Consider the following 22,692-nt stretch of genomic DNA (forward strand, 5'->3'; position numbering starts at 1 on the left):
GAGGACCCAGATGTCTCTCCTTTGCATATACTCTCTGTACTGGATCCCAGAACCAAATCTGTGACTCGGATGGATTGAGACTCCAGGAGGGAAGCTTTGATGTTGGCAGTTCAAGGCCACTTTCCTGGCATAGCTCCACCTGGCAACGCTGTGAAGCTGGGTTGGGAAGCTGGGAGCACAGGGCAGAAAGGTTGCTCTCATCTGGAGTGAGTTGGTGTGACTGGGAGAGCTGGGGTGGATTTGTGATTTTTGATACACAAAACCCAGACTTCAGTGACCCTTACTTCAAGAAAATGAACAGTGATGGATTTAGCTTGTATGTTTCTGTTTGTTTTCCCACGCAAACAGGTAAACTAGGAGCTGTTGGGCTGGGTGGTGGCTGGACCTTTGCCTAGGATATAGGAGACATGGGCTTTCCTTCAGGACTACATAACTACTAGCATAGAATATAATTAACTTGGGCAGTGGTTGTGCTATGAAGGATGAACATACCTCAGACCTTTACACACAGATGTCACATAAGTCTTCTGGCAGAAAAAAAAAAAAAAAAGTCTCCTGGCAGGCACTCTTATGCCCAGAAGAGACAGATTCGGCCATGATGAAGGACTTTGGGGCTAGGAGTTTGGCCTAGTCAGGAGCAGAAGAAGAGAAGAAGGATTTCCACCCTTTTTTTTTTTTTTTTTTCAGCGTCTCATATAGCCCAGGTTGGTCTAGAACTTGGTATGTAGCCTAACTTCTCATCCTCTTGCTTCCACCGTACTTGGCATTTCAATTCTCGATCCTGGTTAGTCCACCCAACTGGACGCTACCTGGGGGAGACCCAAGGTGCCATGGTCTAGGTTCAAGAAGGCAAAGTTTGTCAATTGTCTTGATGAAAGCGCCTCGGGTCCTCGGGTCCTCAGCTAAACGCAAAGGACCCAGGGGACTAAGGCGACGTGTCTGCCGCTGACATTCTAACGGAAGCGGGGAGTCTTGCAGCCGTGATTCCCCGCGGCCCGATGGGTCTCCCCGGTGCCTGCTGTTTTGAGGATATATGGAGGCTCCCAGAAAACGCGGGCTCAGCGCTGGGGCCGCCTGAGCTCTGGAACAGGCCCAAGGGTGTCGAGCAGGCTCCTGCCCTGACCGTGGACCCGCCTTCTCCCGGGTGAGACCCAATGGGGCGGCAGGTTCTGCAGCTCCGCCCCGGTTGGGTCCCAGCCACCAGGGCCAGCCGAGAGTCCCCACCGCACAGCCCGGTGCAGCGGCACGCTCGGACCTCGCGTGCTCGGGATGGCCGGCTACCTGCGGGCTGTGAGCTCGCTCTGCAGAGCCTCGGGCTCAGCGCGGACTTGGGCACCGGCAGCACTGACTGTTCCCAGCTGGCCGGAGCAGCCACGACGCCACTGTGAGTGTCGCACCGGGGGGCGGGCTCGCGTGCAGCGCTGCGACGTGGCGACGTCCCGGGAGGGGGACCCTGGAGCGCCACTCGCGACACGCCGGCGGTCGGGGAACGGCGGCGTGCGGGTTACAAAGGACCGGGAGGTGGCCTTACACCGAGCTCCCGCGCCCCGGGCGCCTGGGCCGCTGCAGGCGCAGGGGTGGGGACCCAGGGGATAGTAGCAGCTGGTGGCCTGGGGTGGGATTGCTGGGTCCTATCAGGGCTGGGGTTCTCCAGGTATTCCGGGAGAGCATTTCCAGAGGTACCTGGACCCAGGGTGGGGTATCATGACTGCCCTGTACCTTTGGAGAGGACAAGCGACCAAGAGGGGCTGGAACGGCCTGCTGCAGCCCTAGGCAGAGGAGGGTCACCTCGCGCTCCGGGCTCAGACAAAGGCGAGGAGGAGAGGCCTCCACTTCCCCTTCTCTCCAATCCCTGCGTACTCTGGTCCCTCCTTTCCAACAGGCCCACGTCAGCTATTTTTGGAACCTTTACTCGACAGCTGGAGGAATGCCCTTCCATTTTTCCCGCTTTTGTTTCGCTGCCACTCCCCCACCCTTCGCTGCGCAGGACGCTCAGTCTGGGCCCTCTCCTGGCCCCTTGCTGGGCCAACCACGAGCTGCTGCATGTGAGTGGGTCCTGCCTGGCATACAAGCTGTGGCGACCTGACACTGCACGTATATTGTCATTTTTCTGCAGTCAGTCGTTCCCATGAGATCTCTGCGTTGGCTTCAGCTTACTTCTTAGACGTGAAGGCGCAACTCCGGACAAAATAATCAGGGTTTTAGAGTCTCCATTACTAACAGATTGCCCAACCTGGCATGTGGGCATCTTTCATACCCTTGCTACTCAGCGCCTTGCTACAAAAGGCAGGGAACAATGTAGAGCACTTGGTGGCCTCTTTTGATGCCTGTTGCCACGGAAATTCTATCCTGACCTGGCTCAAAACCCCTTGGGGTTAGCCAAAGGAATGAGGAAGAGGGGGTGGGTTTGGCTATGGGGTTTGTTCTGGCTAGAGTGGTAATCGTTAACTCACCGTGGGAGCAGCTGACCGAAGCTGGGGGCCAGGAGGAGGGAGAGGGCGGGGCCCTTGACACTCCCCTTTGCCAAGGAGAAAGGGACATGCTTTTGTGCTTCTGGGATCTGCCTCTAACCTCTGAAGCCCCATCAAGTGCCTCAGGCCTTCAAGATCCACATATGGCAGCTTTGCAGCAAAATATGGTAGAAGTTAAAGGCATTCAGTGGTTTTCCTCTTTTTCATCTTTTCTCTCTTTTGAGGAGTCTGGTAAAATGGTAATGGTAATACCAAAACTAACTAACTAACTAACTAACTAACTAACAAAACTACCTTAAGAAACTGCACTAACAAGAAAATAAGGCTACTTTGGGATCCTGAATTTGGATACCCATTTTGTTTATTTATTTTGGTTTTTTGAGGTCAGGGTCTCCGTATAGTCCTGGCTGTCCTGGATCTCGCTGTGCAGACCAGGCTGGTCCAAACTCCGAGATCCGCTTGCTTCTGCCTCCCAAGTGCTGGGATTAAAGGCATGAGCCACACACCCCCACCCCCAATCTGGATACACATTAAAAAAAGCAGCCAGTGGAAGGTCCTTTCTGAAGGTCTCCAAGTGGGGAGGTGATTAAAACCAAACCAAACCCAACCAACCAACCAACCAACCAACCAACCAACCAATACCGTCCAATATCTTTGCTGTCCCTTGGTTCCCACTTGCAAGTTCCAGCAGCCGCTTGCTGGCCCCTGTAACTTGGACCTTGGGAAGAGATTCGGCCTCTCCAGAGGACAGAGCATTTACTTAGACTCCCTTTATTCTACTCCTGGTTAGAAACTTTGTCATTTCCTCACCTTAACTTTTTAGATAGATACTTAAAGACTCATTGATTTTTATTTAACTTGTATCAATTTCCCTGAATTTGTTTGTATGTATGCCACCTGTGACCCTATTTGCCCACGGAGGCTAAAAGAGGGAAGTGGATTCCCTGGAACTACACTTAGGCATGGTTGTGAGCTGTCACGTGGGTGCTGGGAATTGAACTGGGGTCCTCTATGAGAACAGTAAGTGCTTCTTAATTGCTGAGCCATCTCTCCAGCCCCATTTTGAGGCATTCTTGGTGGCTAGACCAGGAAGGTACCCTGCCAGTCTTGTATACTTGGAGGGGACAAATAGTCCCAGTATCCAAGATCCAAGAATAAATTATCCAGTGGCTGATTATCAGGGTTTAAAAAAAATTCATTTATTTATTTTGGTTTTTCGAGACAGGGTTTCTCTGTATAGTGTTGGCTGTCCTAGAACTCACTCTGTAGACCAGGCTGGCCTCGAACTCAGAAATCCACCTGTCTCTGCCTCCCAAGTGCTGGGATTAAAGGCGAGCTTCACCACTGCCCCGCCTTTTTAAACTTTCAAAACTTTATTATTTATTATGTATGTGTGAGAGAGATAGATGTGGGGTGTGTGTGTATGTGTGTGTGTGTGTGTGTGTGTGTGCTTGCTACAGTACAGAGATCAGAGGACAACCTTGTGCAGTGGGCCTTTTCCGTTTCCCTTTACCCACCATCCCACAGGCCCTTTGTCAAGTTTTGCAGACCCAGGAATTAGTTCTTATCTGTTCTTCTGTGAGCCTTGTTTCGACCATAGCTGGGAAGCTCCAGCTGCCCATGCCCGGCACAGCTTCTTTCAGAACTGGTTTCGGGGCTTGTGTTAGAGCTACAACAGCGGTTTTCAACCTGTAGATTGTGACCTCTTTGGGGTTGGGTATCAGATATTTCTATTATGATCCAAAATAGTAGGCAAACTTCCAGTTATGATGTAGCAACAAGTAATCTAATGGTTGGGGGTCAACGCAACATGAGGAAGTGTACTAAAGGGTCACAGCGTTAGGAAGGTTGAGAGCCACTGCCGTAGAAGGACTTGGCTGCCCCAAGTTTTTCACCTTTAGCTGAGGCCTCATGGGCTCACTCTATCTTTTACTTTGCTAGACTCTGGGCACAGCTCCTTGTATGGAGTCAGGGTCTGTGGCTTGCTTTGGAGTCTTTACTATGTAAAATGTGTCAGAGTCTCACATGTGGCAAGCCTGTGCTTTCTGATAAGTTTGCAGCCCCCAGCTCTTTCTAAACTTTATTTTAAACTGGTCTTACTAAATTGTTCTGGCTAGTTTTAAAACATGTGATTCCCTCTGCCTCCACCTTCTTAGTAGGTAGTATTATAGGCATGTATCGTCACACCCGGGTGTACCCCTCTCCCCCACCCAGAGATTCACAGATGCTAGCTAGGCATGCTTTCAATCACTGAGTCACACCTCCAGCCCAGATTACGAATACTCATCTATTCTGTGAGCTGTTCTGGGCATGATGCCCATCACATGAGAGAGAATGATGCTTATGTATAGTAATGGCCCTGGACAGCAGGAATGGAGGGAACACGTGCATCAAAATAGGAAGTGAGTCCAGGTAGCCCTGATGTACATTTACCCTTCCTTTATGATGTTAGCGTGTTTTCTTCCTTTTGTGGGTCAGATTCCATGCAAGATGTAGCGGATGGAGCTGGGAATGGGAGCGGGGAAGAGTTCTGTCTTTGGGTTTTAATTCTAACAGGGAGGAGACTGGCACCTAAAGAGTTAGTTGGCCAATGTGACACATAGTAATGGACTAAGGATAAGGGTCAGAAAGATGCACAGTGGAAAAGGCACTTACTGCCAAGCCTGGTGACAGTTTGATCCCCAGGACCCATGTGGTGGAAGGAGTTGTCCTTTGACCTCTAAAGGTTCTCTACAGTGCACTTGCGCACAGAGAGTACTAGCTGTAGAAAATATTGAAAGAGCTAAGGAGAAGAAACAAAGAGGGTGTAAGGTGTATGGGACGGTTTGAATGGGGCGGACAGGAAAGACCCAAGTGAATGAAGCTGGAGCCTGGGAGGAAGCTAACGCTTTAGATACAAGAGGAGGGAGGGGCCTGCAGGAACCAGGGCTGCTTGCACTGTGCACTGAGGTCTGGGGCAGGGGCAGGTTTTCGTTTTTATTTTTACTTTTTTGGGTTTTTTTTTTTTTTTTGGTTTTTTTTGAGACAGGATTTCTCTGTGTAGCCCTGGCTGTCCTGGAACTCACTTTGTAGACCAGGCTGGTTGTTTTTATTTTTAAAGAGAACACATTCATGTTACTGTTGTTGTTAAGCACTAACTATGCCTGATTTGTAGGGTAAACTTTATCATAGCATGTATGCTCAGGACATTACAGATAGAGTGTGGAGCTATGCACGGCTCCAGATGTCCACTGTGGATATTGGAGTATATTTATATTCCTTATGGAGATGGGGGTGGGAGGAATCTGTGAGATCTGTGTTTTCATTTGCATTTTTTCTCTGTAGGACAGGGGCGTGGACAAATGGACCTAAGGGCTCTATTCTGCACCAGCTTTTTTTTTTTTTAAAGATTTATTTATTTATTATATGTAAGTACACTGTAGCTGTCTTCAGACACTCCAGAAGAGGGAGTCATTACGGATGGTTGTGAGCCACCATGTGGTTGCTGGGATTTGAACTCCAGAACTTCGGAAGAACAGTCAGGTGCTCTTATCCACTGAGCCATCTCACCAGCCTCCAGCTTTTTTTTTTTCTACTGCTGCTTTAGTGTGTCATATCTTACAGAAATGCCTCTCTGGCTGGGTGGTGCAGCCTGTGCTATGGAGTGAGTTTCAGGATAGCCAGAGCTACTCAGGGAAACCCTGTCTTAGAAAACAAAAACCAACCAAACAACCAAACAAAACAAAACAAGAAAAGAAGAGAAAAGAAAGAAAAGAAAAGAAGAGAAAAGAAATCCCACCCTGATAATCCTTGTGGTGGACAGTTTCAGGTTTCAGTTCATGGCCTTACACTTACTGTCACATGTTCCCCAGGCTAAGCTTTGAACTTCCTAGTTGCTAAGGATAACCTTGAGTTTCTGATTCCTCTGTCTCCACCCTCCTAAATGTTGGCATTATAAATGTGTCCACCCACTCGATCTTTGCAATGCTGGGGTGTGCCCTCGACTTGTAGGCCTTTTAAAAAAAAAGATTCACTTATTTATTATATGTAAGTACACTGTAGCTGTCTTTAGACATTACAGATGGTTGTGAGCCACCATATGGTAGCTGGGAATTGAACTCAGGACCTTCGGAAGAGCAGTCAGTGCTCTTAACGGCTGAGCCACCTCTCTAGCCCTCCTTGTAGGCCATTTTTGAGAACTTTGAGTGAAAAAGAAAGTCCTATAGGGTTTCACAGGTGTATTGCAATCAGATTTATGTTTAATCTATTTTTTACTTAAAAATTTAAAAGTTTCATTTATTTAATTTTATTTTATTAAAAAATTTTTTTTTCTTTGATGGGTGCATACCTTTAATTTCATCACTCAGGAGACAGAGGCAGGCAGATCTCTGTGAGTTTAAGGTCTACAGAGCAACTTCTAAGACAGCCAGAGAAAGCACACACACACACACACACACACACACACACACACACACACACACAGACGAAGGCTTGCTTGCCTGTATGTGCATTATGCACGTCTGGTGTCTGTGGAGGCCAGAGGAAGGAGTCAGATTCCCTGCATCTGGAGGTACCATACAGGTCCTGGGAATCAGGTCCAGGTCCTCTGCAAGAGCAACCAACTGTTGAGCCATCTCTCCAACAATAGAGATTAATTTTTATGTGCATACGTGTGTGTGGTATGCATGTGCTGGTGCTGGCTATGCCGGAAGAGGGCACTGAATTTTCTAGATGGTAATGAGCTGACAGATGTGGGTGTTGGGAATCAAGTTCAGTCAGGTCTTTATTTCAGAGCCATCTCTTCAGCTGCCATGTTTTATTTATTTATCTTTTACAACAGTGATCATGAGACCTAGGCCCTTGGGAGATTCAAGCTAGCTGTCACTTTGGAAGTTTTCAGAAAGGCATGGTACTTCTAGTGTTCGCATGACCCTTATCTTCTTCCTCTCCCTCCTGACATGGGCATACATAAGCTGTGGTGTCATTTTGGAGGTCAGAGGTCAACCGTGGATTTCACCAATTCCCTTCCTCCTTATTTGAGACATTATCTCTTCAGGTTCTCCACTGTGTGACAGACACCTACTGAGTCTGGCTTTTTTGTTACTGATTCTCTTGTGGTTCACTTTACCCTCTCCCCCCGCCCCCTGCCCCAGCCCATTTCTTGTGGTGTGGTTGGTCACCCCTAGTCTCTTTGAGATGGGCAGAGCATGGTTTGCAAAACTAAATAACAAAAAAAGGTCTCAAGTCCCCGAGACCTGGGGAGTTCTAGAGGGTGCAGGTCAGGCCTGGACCAGGGAAGCCCCCATCAGCCCAGCTCTCCTTGCTTTCAAGTGTCAGGAGTAACTCATTCTTCAAAACAGGCTGTGGGGCTGGTGAGATGGCTCAGTAGGTAAGAGCACCCGACTGCTCTTCTGAAGGTCCGAAGTTCAAATCCCAGAAACCACATGGTGGCTCACAACCATCTGTAATGAGATCTGGCTCCCTCTTCTGGAGTGTCTGAAGACAGCTACAGTGTACTTACATATAATAAAAATAAATAAATCTTAAAAAACAAAAAACAAACAAACAAAAAAAACAGGCTGTGATCTAAGACGGAGTGGGGGTCTTACTATTTTTATTTTGGTGTAAATATTAGCCATGCCAAGTTTTGGGGTTTTTTTTTAGAATATCTTTTTTTTTTTTCTTACATTGCTCGTGTGTGTGTGTGTGTGTGTGTGTGTGTGTGTGTGTGTGTGTGCATGCCTGTCACACACAACTTGCAGGAGTTGGTTCTTTCTTTCCACCAGGTAGTTCAATCAGGTGTTCAGGCTGGGATATCTCTGGCCCTACATCTTTTATCTAGTCTTTGGCGTTTTCTTTTTATTTTAACGGTGTATTTAAATGTATTCTTTTTTTTTTGTTTTTTTGTTTGTTTGTTTGTTTTTCGAGACAGGGTTTCTCTGTGTAGCCCTGGCTGTCCTGGAACTCACTCTGTAGACCAGGCTGGCCTGGAACTCAGAAATCTGCCTGCCTCTGCCTCCCGAGTGCTGGGATTAAAGGCGTTAGCCACTTACTACATCCATACAATATATCTTGATCATTGGTACCTTTCCTCCTGCCTTCCACCACCTCCTCTCTTCAGTAGTGTTCAGCGTTGTTACTTTGTAGCCATTGCCGCCCGCAGACATCTTCAGAACGTTTTCATCTTGCAAAACTGAAACTCTGTATCTACTAAACAGTAATTTCCTAGTTCTGCCTCCCTTAAGCCTCTGGCAGATAAGGTTCCACTTCTCTGTGCTTTAATATTGGGACCCTGTTTAGTAAACCTCTATCTCCAAAAGTATTTATATTACAATTCAAAACAGTAGCAAAATTACTGTTATAAAGTAGCGATGAAAATAATTTTACAGGTAGGGACCACCACAGCATGAGGAACTGTGTTAAAGGGTCTCAGCAATAGGAAGGCTGAGAACCACTAACTGTTCTAGGCACCTGTGTAAGTAGAATCCTACACTATTTGTCTTTGTTTCTTTTGAGTCAAGGTTTCTCTGTGTAACCCTGGCTGTCCTACAATGCTTTGTAGACCAAGCTGGGATTAAGGGCGTGAGCCACCATGCCCAGCAAAACTGTCATGTTTTATGTTATATACTGTCATTAGGGCTCACCTGTGTTGAAACATGTGACAGGATTTCCTTTTTCCTTTCTTTCCTCTTCTAAGTCTGAAGAGTATTTCACAGACGTACAGACTACATTTTATGTATTCAGTCATTCACTCATTGCTAGACACCACCTTTTGCTTGTTGTGAACGACAACGGGCTGTGTGAGCATCTTCTTCCTGTTCCTGCTTTGAATGTGACACTGGCTTTTGTTCTCTTTTGTGTCTACTTTTGCCAGTGCTGGCGATGGAACCCAGGGCTTTGCCCAGGCTGTGCCAATGCAGTACTATTAAGTTCCATTCCTGGGCTGGCCTCAAACTCCAGGCAGTCCTCTAGCCTCAGCCCCCTGAATGCCAAGGTCACATGACTACGGCATCACACCGGGTTCTATCTCCTGATATTTTACCCTCGATCTTAACGAAAAGAATGAGGAGTGAACTCTCCTTGGCTTGTTTGTTGGTCACTTGGAACCTAAGCCAACCTTGAATTCTACATGTAGTCAAGGGTGACCTGGAATTGCTGATCTTGCAAACCCAGTTTATACAGTGCTGAGGACTGAACTCAGGGCCTTGTAAATACTTGGCAAACATACTGAGTTACATTCCCAATCCCACTCTCCTCACTTATTTTATTTTGAATTATGTGTGTATAGGGGTATTGAGCACATACTAATTTGTACAGGAGGCTGAGAGCTGCCTGATCTGGGTACGAGGAGCAAACTTGAGTCCTGTGGAAGGAAAGTACTCTACCTTCTGAGCCATCTGTCTAGTTTCGTGATTGAAATAAAAATTGCTTTATGTATATGAATGTTGTACCTGCATGTATATTTATGTGTGTACCTGTGTGTATCTGGTGCTCAAAGCAGGTCAGAAGAGGGCATCAGATCCCCTGGAACTAGTGTTACAGACAACTGTGAGCCATCAGATGGGTGGGAATCAAACAGGGGCCCTCTTGAACAGCGGCCTGGCCATCTCTCTAGTCCCTCTCCTGATTTTTTTTTTTATAAATATTAGTCACTTAATGGATATTTTAAAAAAATACAACTACCTGAACCAGGTGTGGAGATATTGATGCCTGTAATCGCCATGTTCAGGAGGCAAAGACAGAAAAACATTTGCATTTGAGGCCATCCTGGTTTTGCATTTGAGGCAATCCTGGTAAAGAGTTAAAGGTCAACATAAGCTGCACAGTGCGGCCCTGTCACCCTACTCCCAAACTAAAACCCAAACTGAACAACAAGAAGAATCCACCACCTGGATGATGGTAGAGGGCTTGCTTATTTACGTGTGTGAGGCCTTAAATTCAATCCACAGCATCAAGAAAGAAGGAAGAAAAGGACTTTTTAGGATGGGTTGTGTTAGTCACTGGTTTATTGCTGTGAAGGGATATAATGACCAAGGCAACTCTTATAGGTGAAAGCATTTAGTTGGAGTTTGCTTACAGTTTGGGGGATTTGGTCTATTATCATCATGGCGGGAAGCATGGCAGCAGGCAGGTGTGGTACGGGAGAAGTAGCTAACAGCCCTCCCTGTCCTGATTGAAGGCTGAGAAAGAGAGATTAGTCCTGATGTGGGCTTTTAAAACCTCAAAACCTACCTCCATTGAGATACTTCCTCTAAGAAGGCCACACCCACTCCAGCAAGGCCACACCTCCTCATCCTTCTCAAGTAGTGCCACTCTCTGATGCTAAGTATTCAAATATATGAGCCTAGGGGAGCCATTCTTGTATAAACCATCCTAGGGGTGTGGTCTAGTGAATGAGAGTTTGGGGTGAATATACAAAGCTGCAGGTTCAGTCTTTAGTATCTGGCTGGAAACCCATCAGTTTCAAGGGCAGAGCAAGAGGACCTAGCTGGTGTGGGCTCAGGTCCCTGCCCCTAGTTCCTCTGGGAATCTTTAGCATCCTTGGAGTCTGACAACAGTGTTGCTTGCTCTGTTACCTGTTTTTCCAGTCTCCTCCTCCTTCTTGCCCCTTTCCCCCTCCCTCCCTGAGTGGTTTCACATCTTAATATCTCTGTGTCAACAAAGCTTAGTTAGCACCAGGTTGCCATGTGAATAAATAGGCCCTGTGTTTTCTAATTCTGTGAATACACTCATGTGATCATGACTATGCCCTCCCTACCCTCCAGGAGGGGGTGTGGCACTCACATGCTGCTGTCATAGGCTGCGTTTATCTGTTGATGAGGTTGAGACCCTTAGAACTGGCTTATGCCGCCATAGGTTTAAATTAAAAAAAAAAAAATCTGACAAGCGGTCCTTAGATTAGTTCTCAGTAGAGGCTTCAAGAAACTCAGCAAAGTCTGTCCAGCAGACTGTCTTGGGCCCTTCTCACTTAAGCTCTAGCCTAAAGTGAAATTCTGTAGCTTGGGTTGAAGATCCCAGTGGCATCTTGGGTATGTTAATGGAGCCAGCCTTGTCTGCCTTTAGTTCCCAGCAGGGAGCCAGTTCGCTTGTGTCTGTGTTTTTGACTTTGGCATCTGACCCAAGAGGACAAAGGTTCACTGAGCCAGGGATCTGGATCCTGTCTTTCTTTTTTTTTTTTTTTGTTTTTTTGTTTTTTTGTTTTTCGAGACAGGGTTTCTCTGTGTAGCCCTGGCTGTCCTGGCACTCACTTTGTAGACCAGGCTGGCCTCGAACTCAGAAATCCGCCTGCCTCTGCCTCCCGAGTGCTGAGTGCTGGGATTAAAGGCGTGCGCCACCACGCCCGGCTGGATCCTGTCTTTCTTGCCTCTGACATCAACTGCACTCCCTAGCTCTCCTTTTTCTCCTTAAATAGTCTCTAAGAGTGTCTGTCTGTCTGTCTGTCTGTCTGTCTCTTCTCCCCCATCTATCTCTGTGTGTCTCTGTCTCTCTGTTTCTGTCTCCTATAGTCATTTGCGTGCCTTTGGGAAGTGAGCTGGTTTGCTCGCTTTGTTTGAGGTTTCAGGAGTATTGTGAGTCTTGGCTGGGCTGTGTTGTCGGGAAATTATATGTTTAAGGCCCTTTAGACTTTTCTTCCTTCTTTCCAAACTTTCAGGTATCTCAGGTTGGCCTTGAATTTACCTTGGAACTTCCTAGAATTTACCTCTTCCTCCTCCTCCTCTTCTTCTTCCTCCTCTTCCTCCTGAGTGCTGGGATTTCTGGCATTTGCCACCACAGTCAGTTTGTGGAATGTTAAGGATTGAGCCCAAGGCTTCATGTATTAGCTAAAAAGGCATTTTATCAACTGAGTTGCCCCAAGCTAACTTGTTGAGGTTCTTTAAAGATATATATATATATATATATATATATATATATATATATATACATATATATATATATATTAGATTTATTTATTATTATATCTAAGTACACTGTAGCTGTCTTCAGATGCACCAGAAGAGGGCGTCAGATCTCATTACAGATGGTTGTGAGCCACCATGTGGTTGCTGGGATTTGAACTCAGGACCTTAGGAAGAACAGTCGGTGCTCTTAACCACTGAGTCATCTCTCCAGCCCCCTTTAAAGATATTTTTAAGGAGCTGAAGAGATGGTCATCAGTTAGGAGTACTTACTGCTCTTACAGAGGCCCGAGTGTGATTCCCAGCATCCACTAGCAGCTCACAATCCTCTATAACTCCAGTTCCAGGCAACCTAGTGCCCTTTTCTGACTTCAGATACGGCATGCATGTGGTGCACATACATACATACATACATACATACATACATACATACAGTACAGGCAAAATGCTCATATCATAAACAAATAAATTTAAAAAGTGTAAGTGTGTGTGTGTGTGTGTGTGAGAGAGAGAGAGAGAGGAGAGAGAGAGAGAGAGAGAGAGAGAGAGAGAGAGAGAGAGAGAGAGAGAGAGATTGAGGAGAGAGAGCTAGCGAGCAATTTGGACAAGTTGGTTCTGTGGGTTTCAGGATTGAACTCAAGTTGTCAGTCTTGGTAGCAACTTCCTTTCATTGAACCATTGCCTCCATGTCGGGGCTTTGATACTTTCCTAGAATGACCAGTTCACTTAAGCCTGCTTGGCTCTGAGACTCAGGTGCCTCCTCAGGTGCCATAAGCCTGTGTTCAAAGTAAGGAAGATCCAAGTCCTCTGGGCCTTGTGTTCCCATAACCTGGGGCAGTAATCTGCTCATCTCCTTGAGCCCCAGCTCCCTCATATTTAAAGTGGAAGCAATGAGGGGCTGGAGAGATGGCTTGGTGGTTAAGAGCACTGGTTGAAGACCCAGGTTCAATTCCCAGCATCCACATGGCAGCTCACAACTGTTTGTAACTCCAGTTCCAGGGTGTAAGTAATTGTATAAAAATAATAAAACGGAATCAATGAACTAAATATTGTAGCATGCACCTGTAATCTTAGTATTTGAGAAGCCAAGGCAGGAGGGTTATGAGTTTGAGGCTAGAGTGGCTATAGAGTGAATAACAGGCCAGACTGGCGACACATGCAGATGATATAAAAAGAACAAACAAGCAAACAAGCTAGTGTGGTAGTACTGGCAGGAAATCCCAGAATGAAGTAGGTAGAGGCAGGAAGATCTGATATTTAGGGTCATCCTTTGTTATACAGGGAGTTCAAGGGCCAGGGCTCCTTGTATGCATGTCTCAACAAAACAAAACAAAACATAATAAAATAAAACAACAAAACCCATCACCACCAACAATAAAAAGCAAACAACCAATCAACAAATAGACAAACAAGATGGCACAGGATCACTTCCCTTGGGGTTGTTTTGCAATATATGGTGACTGGAATAAATGGGCTTGCACTGTTGTCAGGCACATGCTGGACTCTCGCTGTGGATCTGCACATTTCTCTCCTGGCTTCAAACTTTGGGGACTCCCAGTTTGCAGACAACAGTCAAGCTTAGTGACTGTGAGAGGGCTGCGTTGGAAGGATACAGGATTACGTGGGAAAGTGAAGAGTGAGCCTTGCAGAAGTGGGGAGTTTGCGGATTTCCTTGACTTGGCACTGGACTGAGCGGGCCATCTGGCTGTGGTTCTCTGTTGGCCTCTTCAGCTTCTAAGGGGAGAGGATCTGATTGGCCAGGCTGGATCCAGCCCCCTTAGCAGGGTTAGCTCTATGTGACCATACTCCATGTGGAAATAGAGGTCCTGAAAGCAGGAGAGGAAGCAATTGCTGGACCACTAGTGCACTTGTCTTTAGTCTCCCCTCCTTACTGAAGTATTGAACTGGCGGGGAGGAGAAGGGCTCCCTTGCTGCTGCCCCAGGGCAGGGATGTGATGTGCTCCTTTGAACTGCCCCAGGGTGGGAATGTGATGTGCTGTGTGCCCAATTCTAGATGCTGAGAAGAGGATCAAGGTGGAGAAACCAGTGGTGGAGATGGACGGTGACGAAATGACCCGGATCATCTGGCAGTTCATCAAGGAGAAGGTAGCACCCCTCCTTCAGTGGGTGGCAGGTTTTGTGGGTCCCTGGTGGACAGCAGCCCTGTTTCTCACTTTCTGCCCCTCCTCCCTCGAGTAACCACATTAGCGGTTGCTAGTTCTTTGTCTTCAGCCAGTGCCTGTCCTCAGCAGTCTGGGTCTCTCGCTGGTGCTGAATTGTACAGGCTTTTGAAATCCTGTTTCTTTTTCTCTTCAAAGCTTTTTATCACATTTGTGTGCATGAGCGTGCTGTGGTGCACACGTGGAGGTCAGAGGACTTGTCAGTTCCTCCCTACCAAGTGAGACCCAGGTATTAGACTCCTGGTATCAGGTTTGGCAGTCAGTGCCTTCATCTAAAGAGCTACCGCGTCAAGCCCAGCACTCAGGAGGCAGAGGCAGGTGCATCTCTGAGTGACTGGTCTACAGAGTGAGTTCCAGGACAGCCAGGGCTACACAGAAAAACCCTATCTCAAAAAATCAAAACAAAACCTAAAAAGGAGATGAATTGGGGTAGGCAAGATGGCCCAGCAGGGAAAGGTGCTTGCAGACAAGTCTGAGGATGTAAGTTCAATTCCTGAGACCCACACAGAGAGGAAAGGGCAAATTACTGCAAGTTGTCTTCTGTTCTCCGTGTGCTAGCTGTGGCACAGGCACATCTACATAGACGCACACACCAAATACATAACTACATAACCGTAATACATTAATGTGTGTGCGTGTATGCATGTGCACAGAGGGTATTTGGTGACCTGTCACTCTCCAATAGTTCACTGAGTCCGTCTCTCCCAGAATTCCGAGCTTTTGTTTTCTCTGAAGCCAACAAGCCCCAGCAGTTCCCCTCTGTCTCTCCCCCAGATCTGGGGCTACAGGTGAATATAAGATGCCCAGGTTGTTATATGAATGCTGGAGTCCAAACCGCTCCCATGGTTTTGCAAAAGTGCTCCTAAGTCCTGAGCCATCACTTCAGCTATATATATATAGTTATATATATATAGTTATTTCAGATTTCTTTTGTGTGTATAAATATTTTGTCTGCATGTGTGTGTGTGCACCACATGTGTGCCTGGTGCCCTCATAGGTCAGAATAAGGTGCTAGATTTCATGGAGCTGAAGTTACGGGTGGGTGTGAGTTATCATGTGGGTGCTGGGATCTGAAGACCCTGGGTCTTTTGTAAGAAAAACAAATGCTCGTATCCCCTGAGCCGCTTCTCCAGCCCTTCTACCGCCTTTAATTTCATTCTTTGTTGTTGTTGTTGCCAAAGTTTTACTCTGTAGCTCAGGCTGGCCCCAAACTCATAGTGGTCCTCTACTTCAGATTTCTGAGTGCGGCAATTACATCATGTGCTACCACACTTAGCTGTGAGACAGGGCTTTTGTTTGTTTGTTGGGTTGGTTGGTTTTGATTTTTGTTTGATTGTTTTTTTGAGACAGGGTTTCTCTGGGTAGCTCTGGCTGTCCTGGAACTCACTCTGTAGAGCAGGCTGTCCTCACACTCATAGAGATCCACCTGCCTCTGCCTCCCAAGTGCTGGGATTAAAGGTATAAGCCACAACCACTTAGCTTTTTTTATAAAAATAATATTTTAGCAGGGCTGGAGAGATGGCACAGCACTCGTCCTTGCAGAAGAAGACCCACGTTCGATTCTCAGCACCCACATGGCGGCTCACAACTGTCTAATACACTCTTCTCTCTTCACAGGCACCAGGCATGCATATGCACAGACATACATGCAAGCAAAACAGGCATACATGTAGTGGGCATGGTGGTGCATGTCTTCAATCCCAGCACTCACGAGGCATAGGCGGGTGGATCTCTCTGAGTTCCAGGACAACCAAGACTACATAGTGAGACCCCCTCTCATCATCATCATCATCAACAACAACAACAACAAAGCTTTATTTTTCATTATGCGCATGTGTGTGCCTATGTGTGGGTATGCACATGAATGTCAGTTCCAGAGGAGGCAGATTCTGTGGAGCTGAAGTTACAGATGGTCACCTAATGTAGGTTCTAGGAATTGAACTTGGGCCCTCTGCAGGAGCAGCATACTTAACTGCCTAGCCATCTCTCCAGCCAGAGACAGGCTCTTAACTGTGTGGCTCCAGGCTGTCACCTTGTCTGTCCATGGCACCCTGCCCAAGGCAGTCCTCTGGCTTGACACTTTACTCCGGCTTTCTTCCCTAGCTCATCCTGCCTCACGTGGATGTCCAGCTCAAGTATTTTGACCTTGGGCTTCCAAACCGTGACCAGACCAATGACCAGGTCACCATTGACTCTGCTCTGGCCACCCAGAAGTACAGTGTGGCTGTCAAGTGTGCCACAATCACCCCTGATGAGGCCCGTGTGGAAGGTATGAAGTGTGGTGGGGTCACAGCGAATGGGAGGGTCACAGGCTATCATGCTCAGAGGGAAGCAATTGGCTATGTCACTCATTATGGGACCGGGAGATGGAAATGTCCAGAACTGAGCTTCCCCGAGGCTGATGATGAAGACTAAGAGTCAGCCCAATCTCTGAGAAAGTCTGGCATGCCGCAGGGGCTGTGACGTCACTAGGAAGTGCCTTGGGGAGGTGCGATTAGGGACCAGCCTCATTTTCACGACCAGGCCAGGCTTCAGGTCTCCTAGAAGCAGGAAGGCGGTATGCTTGCCGGGCCGGGCCGGGCCGTATGGCTTACAGCAGCAAGAGGCCTCAGCAGTTACAGGGAGGAAGGAGACAGTTCTGCTGCTCGCGTAATAGTGAAGGTCTGTAACAGCCCAGGACGGTGGGCGTCAGTGATGCCATAATGTTGGCTAAAGGCTAAACTTGCTTTCCCTGGAACCGCCAGCATCTTCTGAAGACTCCCACTCTTTTGCCATGTGGCTGCTTGATTACCCCCACTGCACACAGTGTGGCCTTTCCTCTTCCTCTCTCCATCTCCTTTCTCCTGGCAGCGGATGAGATTTACAGCTTGCCTCTCTTCTTTTTCTCTTAAACGAATAACATTGTCCTCAAGCTTCAAAGACAATAGATGACTGTGCTTTAGGGCGTTTCCTTCCTAATCTCTGCAGTATGAGGAAGCTAGACACTAGCCTTCCAGTTACTCTTCAGAGCTGAGGGTGCAGCTCAGGGACAGAGTCCTTGCCTAGCATGCATTAAGGCCCTGGGCTCAATCCCCAGCACTGCAAGCCGATAACAAAGGAAAACCCAAGACACACTGGCACTCCAGACCTGTAGCACACTGGGGGATCAGTTTGAGTCCTGAGTTCATTGCCTTGGCAAGCACTGTGCCACTGAGCTACATCTCCCATGCAGTGCTGGGGTTTATAGCTCATTCTTTTATGGACAAGGTCTTAGTGTCTTGGGCAGGATGGGGTGGAGGGAAGCTGCCCTTTCTCATCACTAAGCAACTAACATGTGGACCTGGTAAAAATGGCAGCCAGGTACTATTCTGGGCACTTTACAGATAACTTGTTTATTGACAACCCAGCATGGTTGGCATTTTATCAGTTATTTCAACTCACAGCTCTGGCTAAAGCCTGGTGTAAGCCTCACAGTCAGAGTTGCAAGGCCATGAATTTAAACTCTGCGACAATGGCTCTCAGCCTTCCTACTGCCGGGACCCTTTAATACAGTTCCTCATGTTGTGGATCCCCAACCATAAAATTATTTTCGTTGCTACTTCGTAAGTCTAATTTTGCTACTGTTACGATCGTAATGTCAGTAACTGTGTTTTCTGATGATCTTAGGAGACCCCTGTGAAAGGATTGTTCAACCCCCAGGTTGAGAACTACTGCTCTAGAGTCTAGACTCTTTTTCCCTCCTCCAGGATGACTTCTGGGGGGGCCCCGTATGGTTTGAGAGATGGGGCTGTGGTGGGTCTATCGTATCTCTGTTCTCACAGAGTTCAAGCTGAAGAAAATGTGGAAGAGCCCTAACGGAACGATCCGGAACATCCTTGGGGGAACCGTCTTCAGAGAGCCAATCATCTGCAAAAACATCCCCCGCCTTGTCCCTGGCTGGACCAAGCCCATCACCATTGGCAGGCATGCCCATGGCGACCAGGTAGGCCAGGCTTGGGAGACACGGTCTGTGGACTCATGCTCCCCACAGGAAGCCTTGGCTCGAACTGCCTCTCCTTTCTGCAGTACAAGGCCACAGATTTTGTGGTAGATCGGGCTGGCACGTTCAAGTTGGTCTTCACCCCAAAGGATGGCAGCAGTGCCAAGGAGTGGGAGGTGTATAACTTCCCTGCCGGAGGCGTTGGGATGGGGATGTACAACACCGACGAGGTAAGGCCCTGGCCATCCTCCTCTCCAGCTCATTTCTATCTCTACCTCTGCCTAGTTTGTAGTTATCTTTGCTTCTGTTGGCCTCATTCTCATGCCAGGAAGAGGTAGAAGAGACCACGAGGTCAGAAAAGAGCGCCTCCTTGCGTGGACCAGGATGGGTCATGTGACCGCCTTTGAGCCAATAACTGATGGCCAGGGAGGAAGGGCTCTGATTGCTAAATTGGAGACACGTAATCAATCAGACCTAGCAGTAGGCGGCTTAAACAGGCCTGCACCAGCTATAAGGTCTAGGAATTATGAGGTAGAGAGAGCTTTTCCAAAGTAAGTTGGCAGCAGGGGTCTGTGCTCCCAGAAGTCTGGTGGGAGAAGATTGGCCAAGCATTAAGTGGTAACAGGAGTCCAGGAGTCTTATGGAGGTGCTGCTGGCCCTGGCCCTGGGACCATGGCGGACTGGCAGTTTTCAGCCTGGGGGCCATGATATGCCCGCTCTCCCCACAGTCCATTTCGGGCTTCGCGCACAGCTGCTTCCAGTACTCTATCCAGAAGAAATGGCCGCTCTACTTGAGCACCAAGAACACCATTCTGAAGGCCTATGATGGGCGTTTCAAGGACATCTTCCAGGAGATCTTTGACAAGTAACAACCTCTGATGCTTCCTGGGGGCACTACAGCCCCCCGGCTCCCTTGCGCCATTCCTACTTCACCTGGGGAGGTTGCTTTCCAAGTGTGCGCTTGGTTCAGTTGTGAGTTCAGGGAGGGGTCTTTAACCTGCCACCCCCCCCCCCGCCCTCTCCCTGAGACAAGCCCTTTCGCCCCCAGGCACTATAAGACTGACTTCGACAAGAATAAGATCTGGTATGAACATCGGCTCATCGATGACATGGTGGCCCAGGTGCTCAAGTCTTCAGGTGGCTTTGTGTGGGCTTGCAAGAACTATGATGGAGACGTGCAGTCTGACATCCTGGCTCAAGGTACGCAGGAACCAGCCGCTCCTGGAGGGGGAAACTGTTGGAATTCCATGACTGGAATGACTTTTGTTGTTGTTTTTTCAAGACAGGGTTTCTCTGTGTAGCCCTGGCTGTCCTGGAACTCATTGTGTAGACCAGGCTGGTCTCAAACTCAGAGAGCCGCCTGTCTCTGCCTCCTGAGTGCTGGGATTAAAAGCGTGTATCACTATCCAGCTATTTTTTTTTTTTTAATTAAAAGATTCCAGTATGATTGTGTAAGCACAAGGGTCACGTGAAAGAGAGGCTCTGGGGAAGAAAGTAAGACGCACCCAAGAGCGTGGGCGTGAACTCGGAGTCTTCTGGAAGTGTGTGTGTGAGATCCCTTATGGAGGCCAGAAGTTGATGTCAGATGCCTTCTATTATGCTCCATTATTATATTAATGTACAGTAATAATATACATTATTGCCTTTAGTATATAAAGCCAAGCATGGTAGCATTATAAAGAGAGGCAGTTGGATTTCTGTGTGTTCGAGGACATAGCCAGTTTTAAGGCAGCCAGACTTACATAATAGACCCTCTCTAAAAAAATGTTATGTGTTTATTATTTATTTTTCTGTCTACCCAGCGCTACTGGGGATTATATATACGGCCTCATGAAAGCTAGGTGAGTGCACTACTACTGAGCTACAACTACAGGCCTTTATTTATCTGTGCCTGTGCGCATGTGCAGCACTCGTGTGGAGGTCAGAGGGCAGAGGGCACCCTGCAGGAGTTGATTCTTTTCACCATGTGGGTCCTGGAGACTGAACTCAGGTTGTCAGGCTTGGTGGCAGGAACCTTTACCAGCCAAGTTGTCTTGTTCTCCCTCTGCCTTATTTTGAGACAGGGTAGACTAGCTGGCTGGGTGATCAAGGGATCACCATCAGCTGTCTTGTCTTGTACGAAGGGATCGGCCTGTCTCCAACCCTGTGACTGCTGTAACAGAGACAGGTGTGCAGGGTGCTGAGTTCAGGTGGCTCACATTTGGAATCTCAGCACTCAGGAGATTGAGGGAGGCAGACTGCTATAATTTGAGGCCGGTTTGAGTTACATAGTGAGTTCCAGGCCAAATAAAAATAAACAGAAAAAGGGGCCATTGAGATGGCTCAGTGGTAAAGGCACTTGCCATGGAGATTGACAGCTTGAGTCTGATCCCCAGAATCTACATGGTAAAGAAAGCAGACTCTTGCAAAGCTGTCCTCTGACCTCTATACATAACACTGCCCATGTGCACCATCCCTTACACAAAACAAACAAATAAACAAACAATCAAACAAATAAAAAAGAAAACCTCAGAAAACAAAAGCAAGCTGGACCTTTTTCTTATGTAAGTGCCCCACATTTTCTCTTCTCTGGCCTTCACATTCTTTGTGGGTCTCGGGGAGTTTTTTGATTCTCCAGAGTCCTTGACAACAGACCCATTCCAGCTGAAGTCTGGATTTGGGGACATTTAAAATAAAGGGGCTAACAGTGGCAGAAACAGGGAGGCTTGCAAAATTGCTGATGGCGGCTTATTTCTTCCTGAAATGGCCTTCCTGGGGGCTTCAGACTGACAGCCTCAGGCAATGGGGTCTGGAAAGGGAACACACAGAGGTGAGGAGTCTAAGCTGAAGGGTTCTGAGCTGAAGCATGGCTCTGAGGAGAGATCTGTTCCTCCCCGCCAGGCTTTGGCTCCCTCGGCCTGATGACATCTGTGCTGGTCTGCCCTGATGGGAAGACAATTGAGGCTGAAGCTGCTCATGGGACAGTCACCCGCCATTACCGAGAACACCAGAAGGTAAATGTGTGCACTTCAAGGTCCACAGCCCACTGGCCCTGATGACCGGGAGGATGAACCTGGTCTGCCGGTCTGGAGGTAGATAGCTGTGTCTGGTGCTTGGCTGATCCTGTGGCCTGTCCCCAGGGCCGGCCCACCAGTACCAACCCTATTGCCAGCATCTTTGCCTGGACACGGGGTCTTGAGCATCGTGGGAAGCTGGATGGGAACCAGGACCTTATCAGGTGAGCTCACAGGGACGGCTTGAACAGGTGCAGCCCACAGTTCCGCCCAGCATGCCAGGGCCTTACTCTGCCGCATCCCCCGCAGGTTCGCACAGACGCTGGAGAAGGTGTGCGTGCAGACTGTGGAGAGCGGAGCTATGACCAAGGACCTGGCTGGCTGCATCCATGGCCTCAGCAAGTGTGTGCTTTGGGAAACAGGGCTTGAGACCTCAGCAGGTGGGAGGAAGCCAGGGGAACCCCCCCTCCCCCAGAGTCCCTCTCATGAGTGGGTAGAGCTGCCTGGGGTCTGGGGCAGGACAAGTCCTGAGAAATGGCTCAGGCCAAGCCTCCCTCAACCAGGTCTGAGTTGGTGCCCTCTGGCAGTTGCTTAGTTCCTCTGCTCTCTTCCTTAAACCTTTTCCCAGCTTCTTTTATGAGGCCTGTGCCCGGTAGCTTGTTACTTTAAACTTTCTGCCAAATTTATTGTGGCCCTCTAGCAGTGGGCTACTAGCAAACTTGGACCTGGGCCTGGTGGCCTGAGGTCTGATGTGCCTGGGAAGGGCTTGGTTGATGGCCTCCAGGAGGCCTGAGTCTCCCCTGATGTTCTCTCGGCAGTGTGAAGCTGAATGAGCACTTCCTGAACACCACAGACTTCCTGGACACCATTAAGAGCAACCTGGACAGAGCTCTGGGCAAGCAGTAGGGGTGGACACTACCCAGCTCCAGTGGGTACTCTGTACACGGCAGAGGGTGGGCCTCACAGCCCCTTTCTCTGGTGGCCTTTCTAGATTTTTTTTTTACATATATATATGATGGAGATGTTTTTTAAAGTATATGAGCATTTTCCCTCACAGTGGACATGAGGCAGGAACGTGTGCTTTACCTCAGACAGTCAGTGTTCTGCATACTGTAATTTATATTGCTCTGGAATCACATGGTGCCATATTTAGCTACTAAAAAGCTCTTTACAAAACTGTCTTGATGTGTTTGTCCCCGAGTGGGAAGGAGCAGC

At 48.1% G+C, this 22,692-nt stretch overlaps 1 protein-coding gene across 1 annotated transcript; it reads left to right on the forward strand.

Annotated features, from left to right (window-relative positions):
- The first annotated feature begins 1,097 nt into the window (after window positions 1–1,097).
- Window positions 1,098–22,653, forward strand: Idh2 (isocitrate dehydrogenase (NADP(+)) 2). Its single transcript, XM_021166362.3, has 11 exons — window positions 1,098–1,384; window positions 14,361–14,452; window positions 16,630–16,795; window positions 18,327–18,487; window positions 18,571–18,714; window positions 19,213–19,349; window positions 19,533–19,684; window positions 21,365–21,477; window positions 21,604–21,701; window positions 21,787–21,879; window positions 22,296–22,653. The coding sequence occupies exons 1-11, from the start codon at window positions 1,270–1,272 to the stop codon at window positions 22,381–22,383; spliced, it is 1,359 nt and encodes a 452-aa protein (XP_021022021.1). The 5' UTR covers window positions 1,098–1,269; the 3' UTR covers window positions 22,384–22,653.
- Window positions 22,654–22,692: the final 39 nt, after the last annotated feature.

Source organism: Mus caroli, unplaced genomic scaffold, assembly GCF_978045245.1.
Source record: "Mus caroli unplaced genomic scaffold, Mus_caroli_1 scaffold_8, whole genome shotgun sequence".
NCBI classification, from domain to species: domain Eukaryota; kingdom Metazoa; phylum Chordata; class Mammalia; order Rodentia; family Muridae; genus Mus; species Mus caroli.

Bases quoted from the DNA above. Each gene is read 5' to 3' on its own strand.
- Idh2 (XM_021166362.3), top strand. From the start codon at position 1,270: ATGGCCGGCTACCTGCGGGCTGTGAGCTCGCTCTGCAGAGCCTCGGGC. The intron at 1,385-14,360 runs GTGAGTGTCGCA...GCCCAATTCTAG, and splicing joins GGAGCAGCCACGACGCCACT to ATGCTGAGAAGAGGATCAAG. The intron at 16,796-18,326 runs GTATGAAGTGTG...CTGTTCTCACAG, and splicing joins TGATGAGGCCCGTGTGGAAG to AGTTCAAGCTGAAGAAAATG.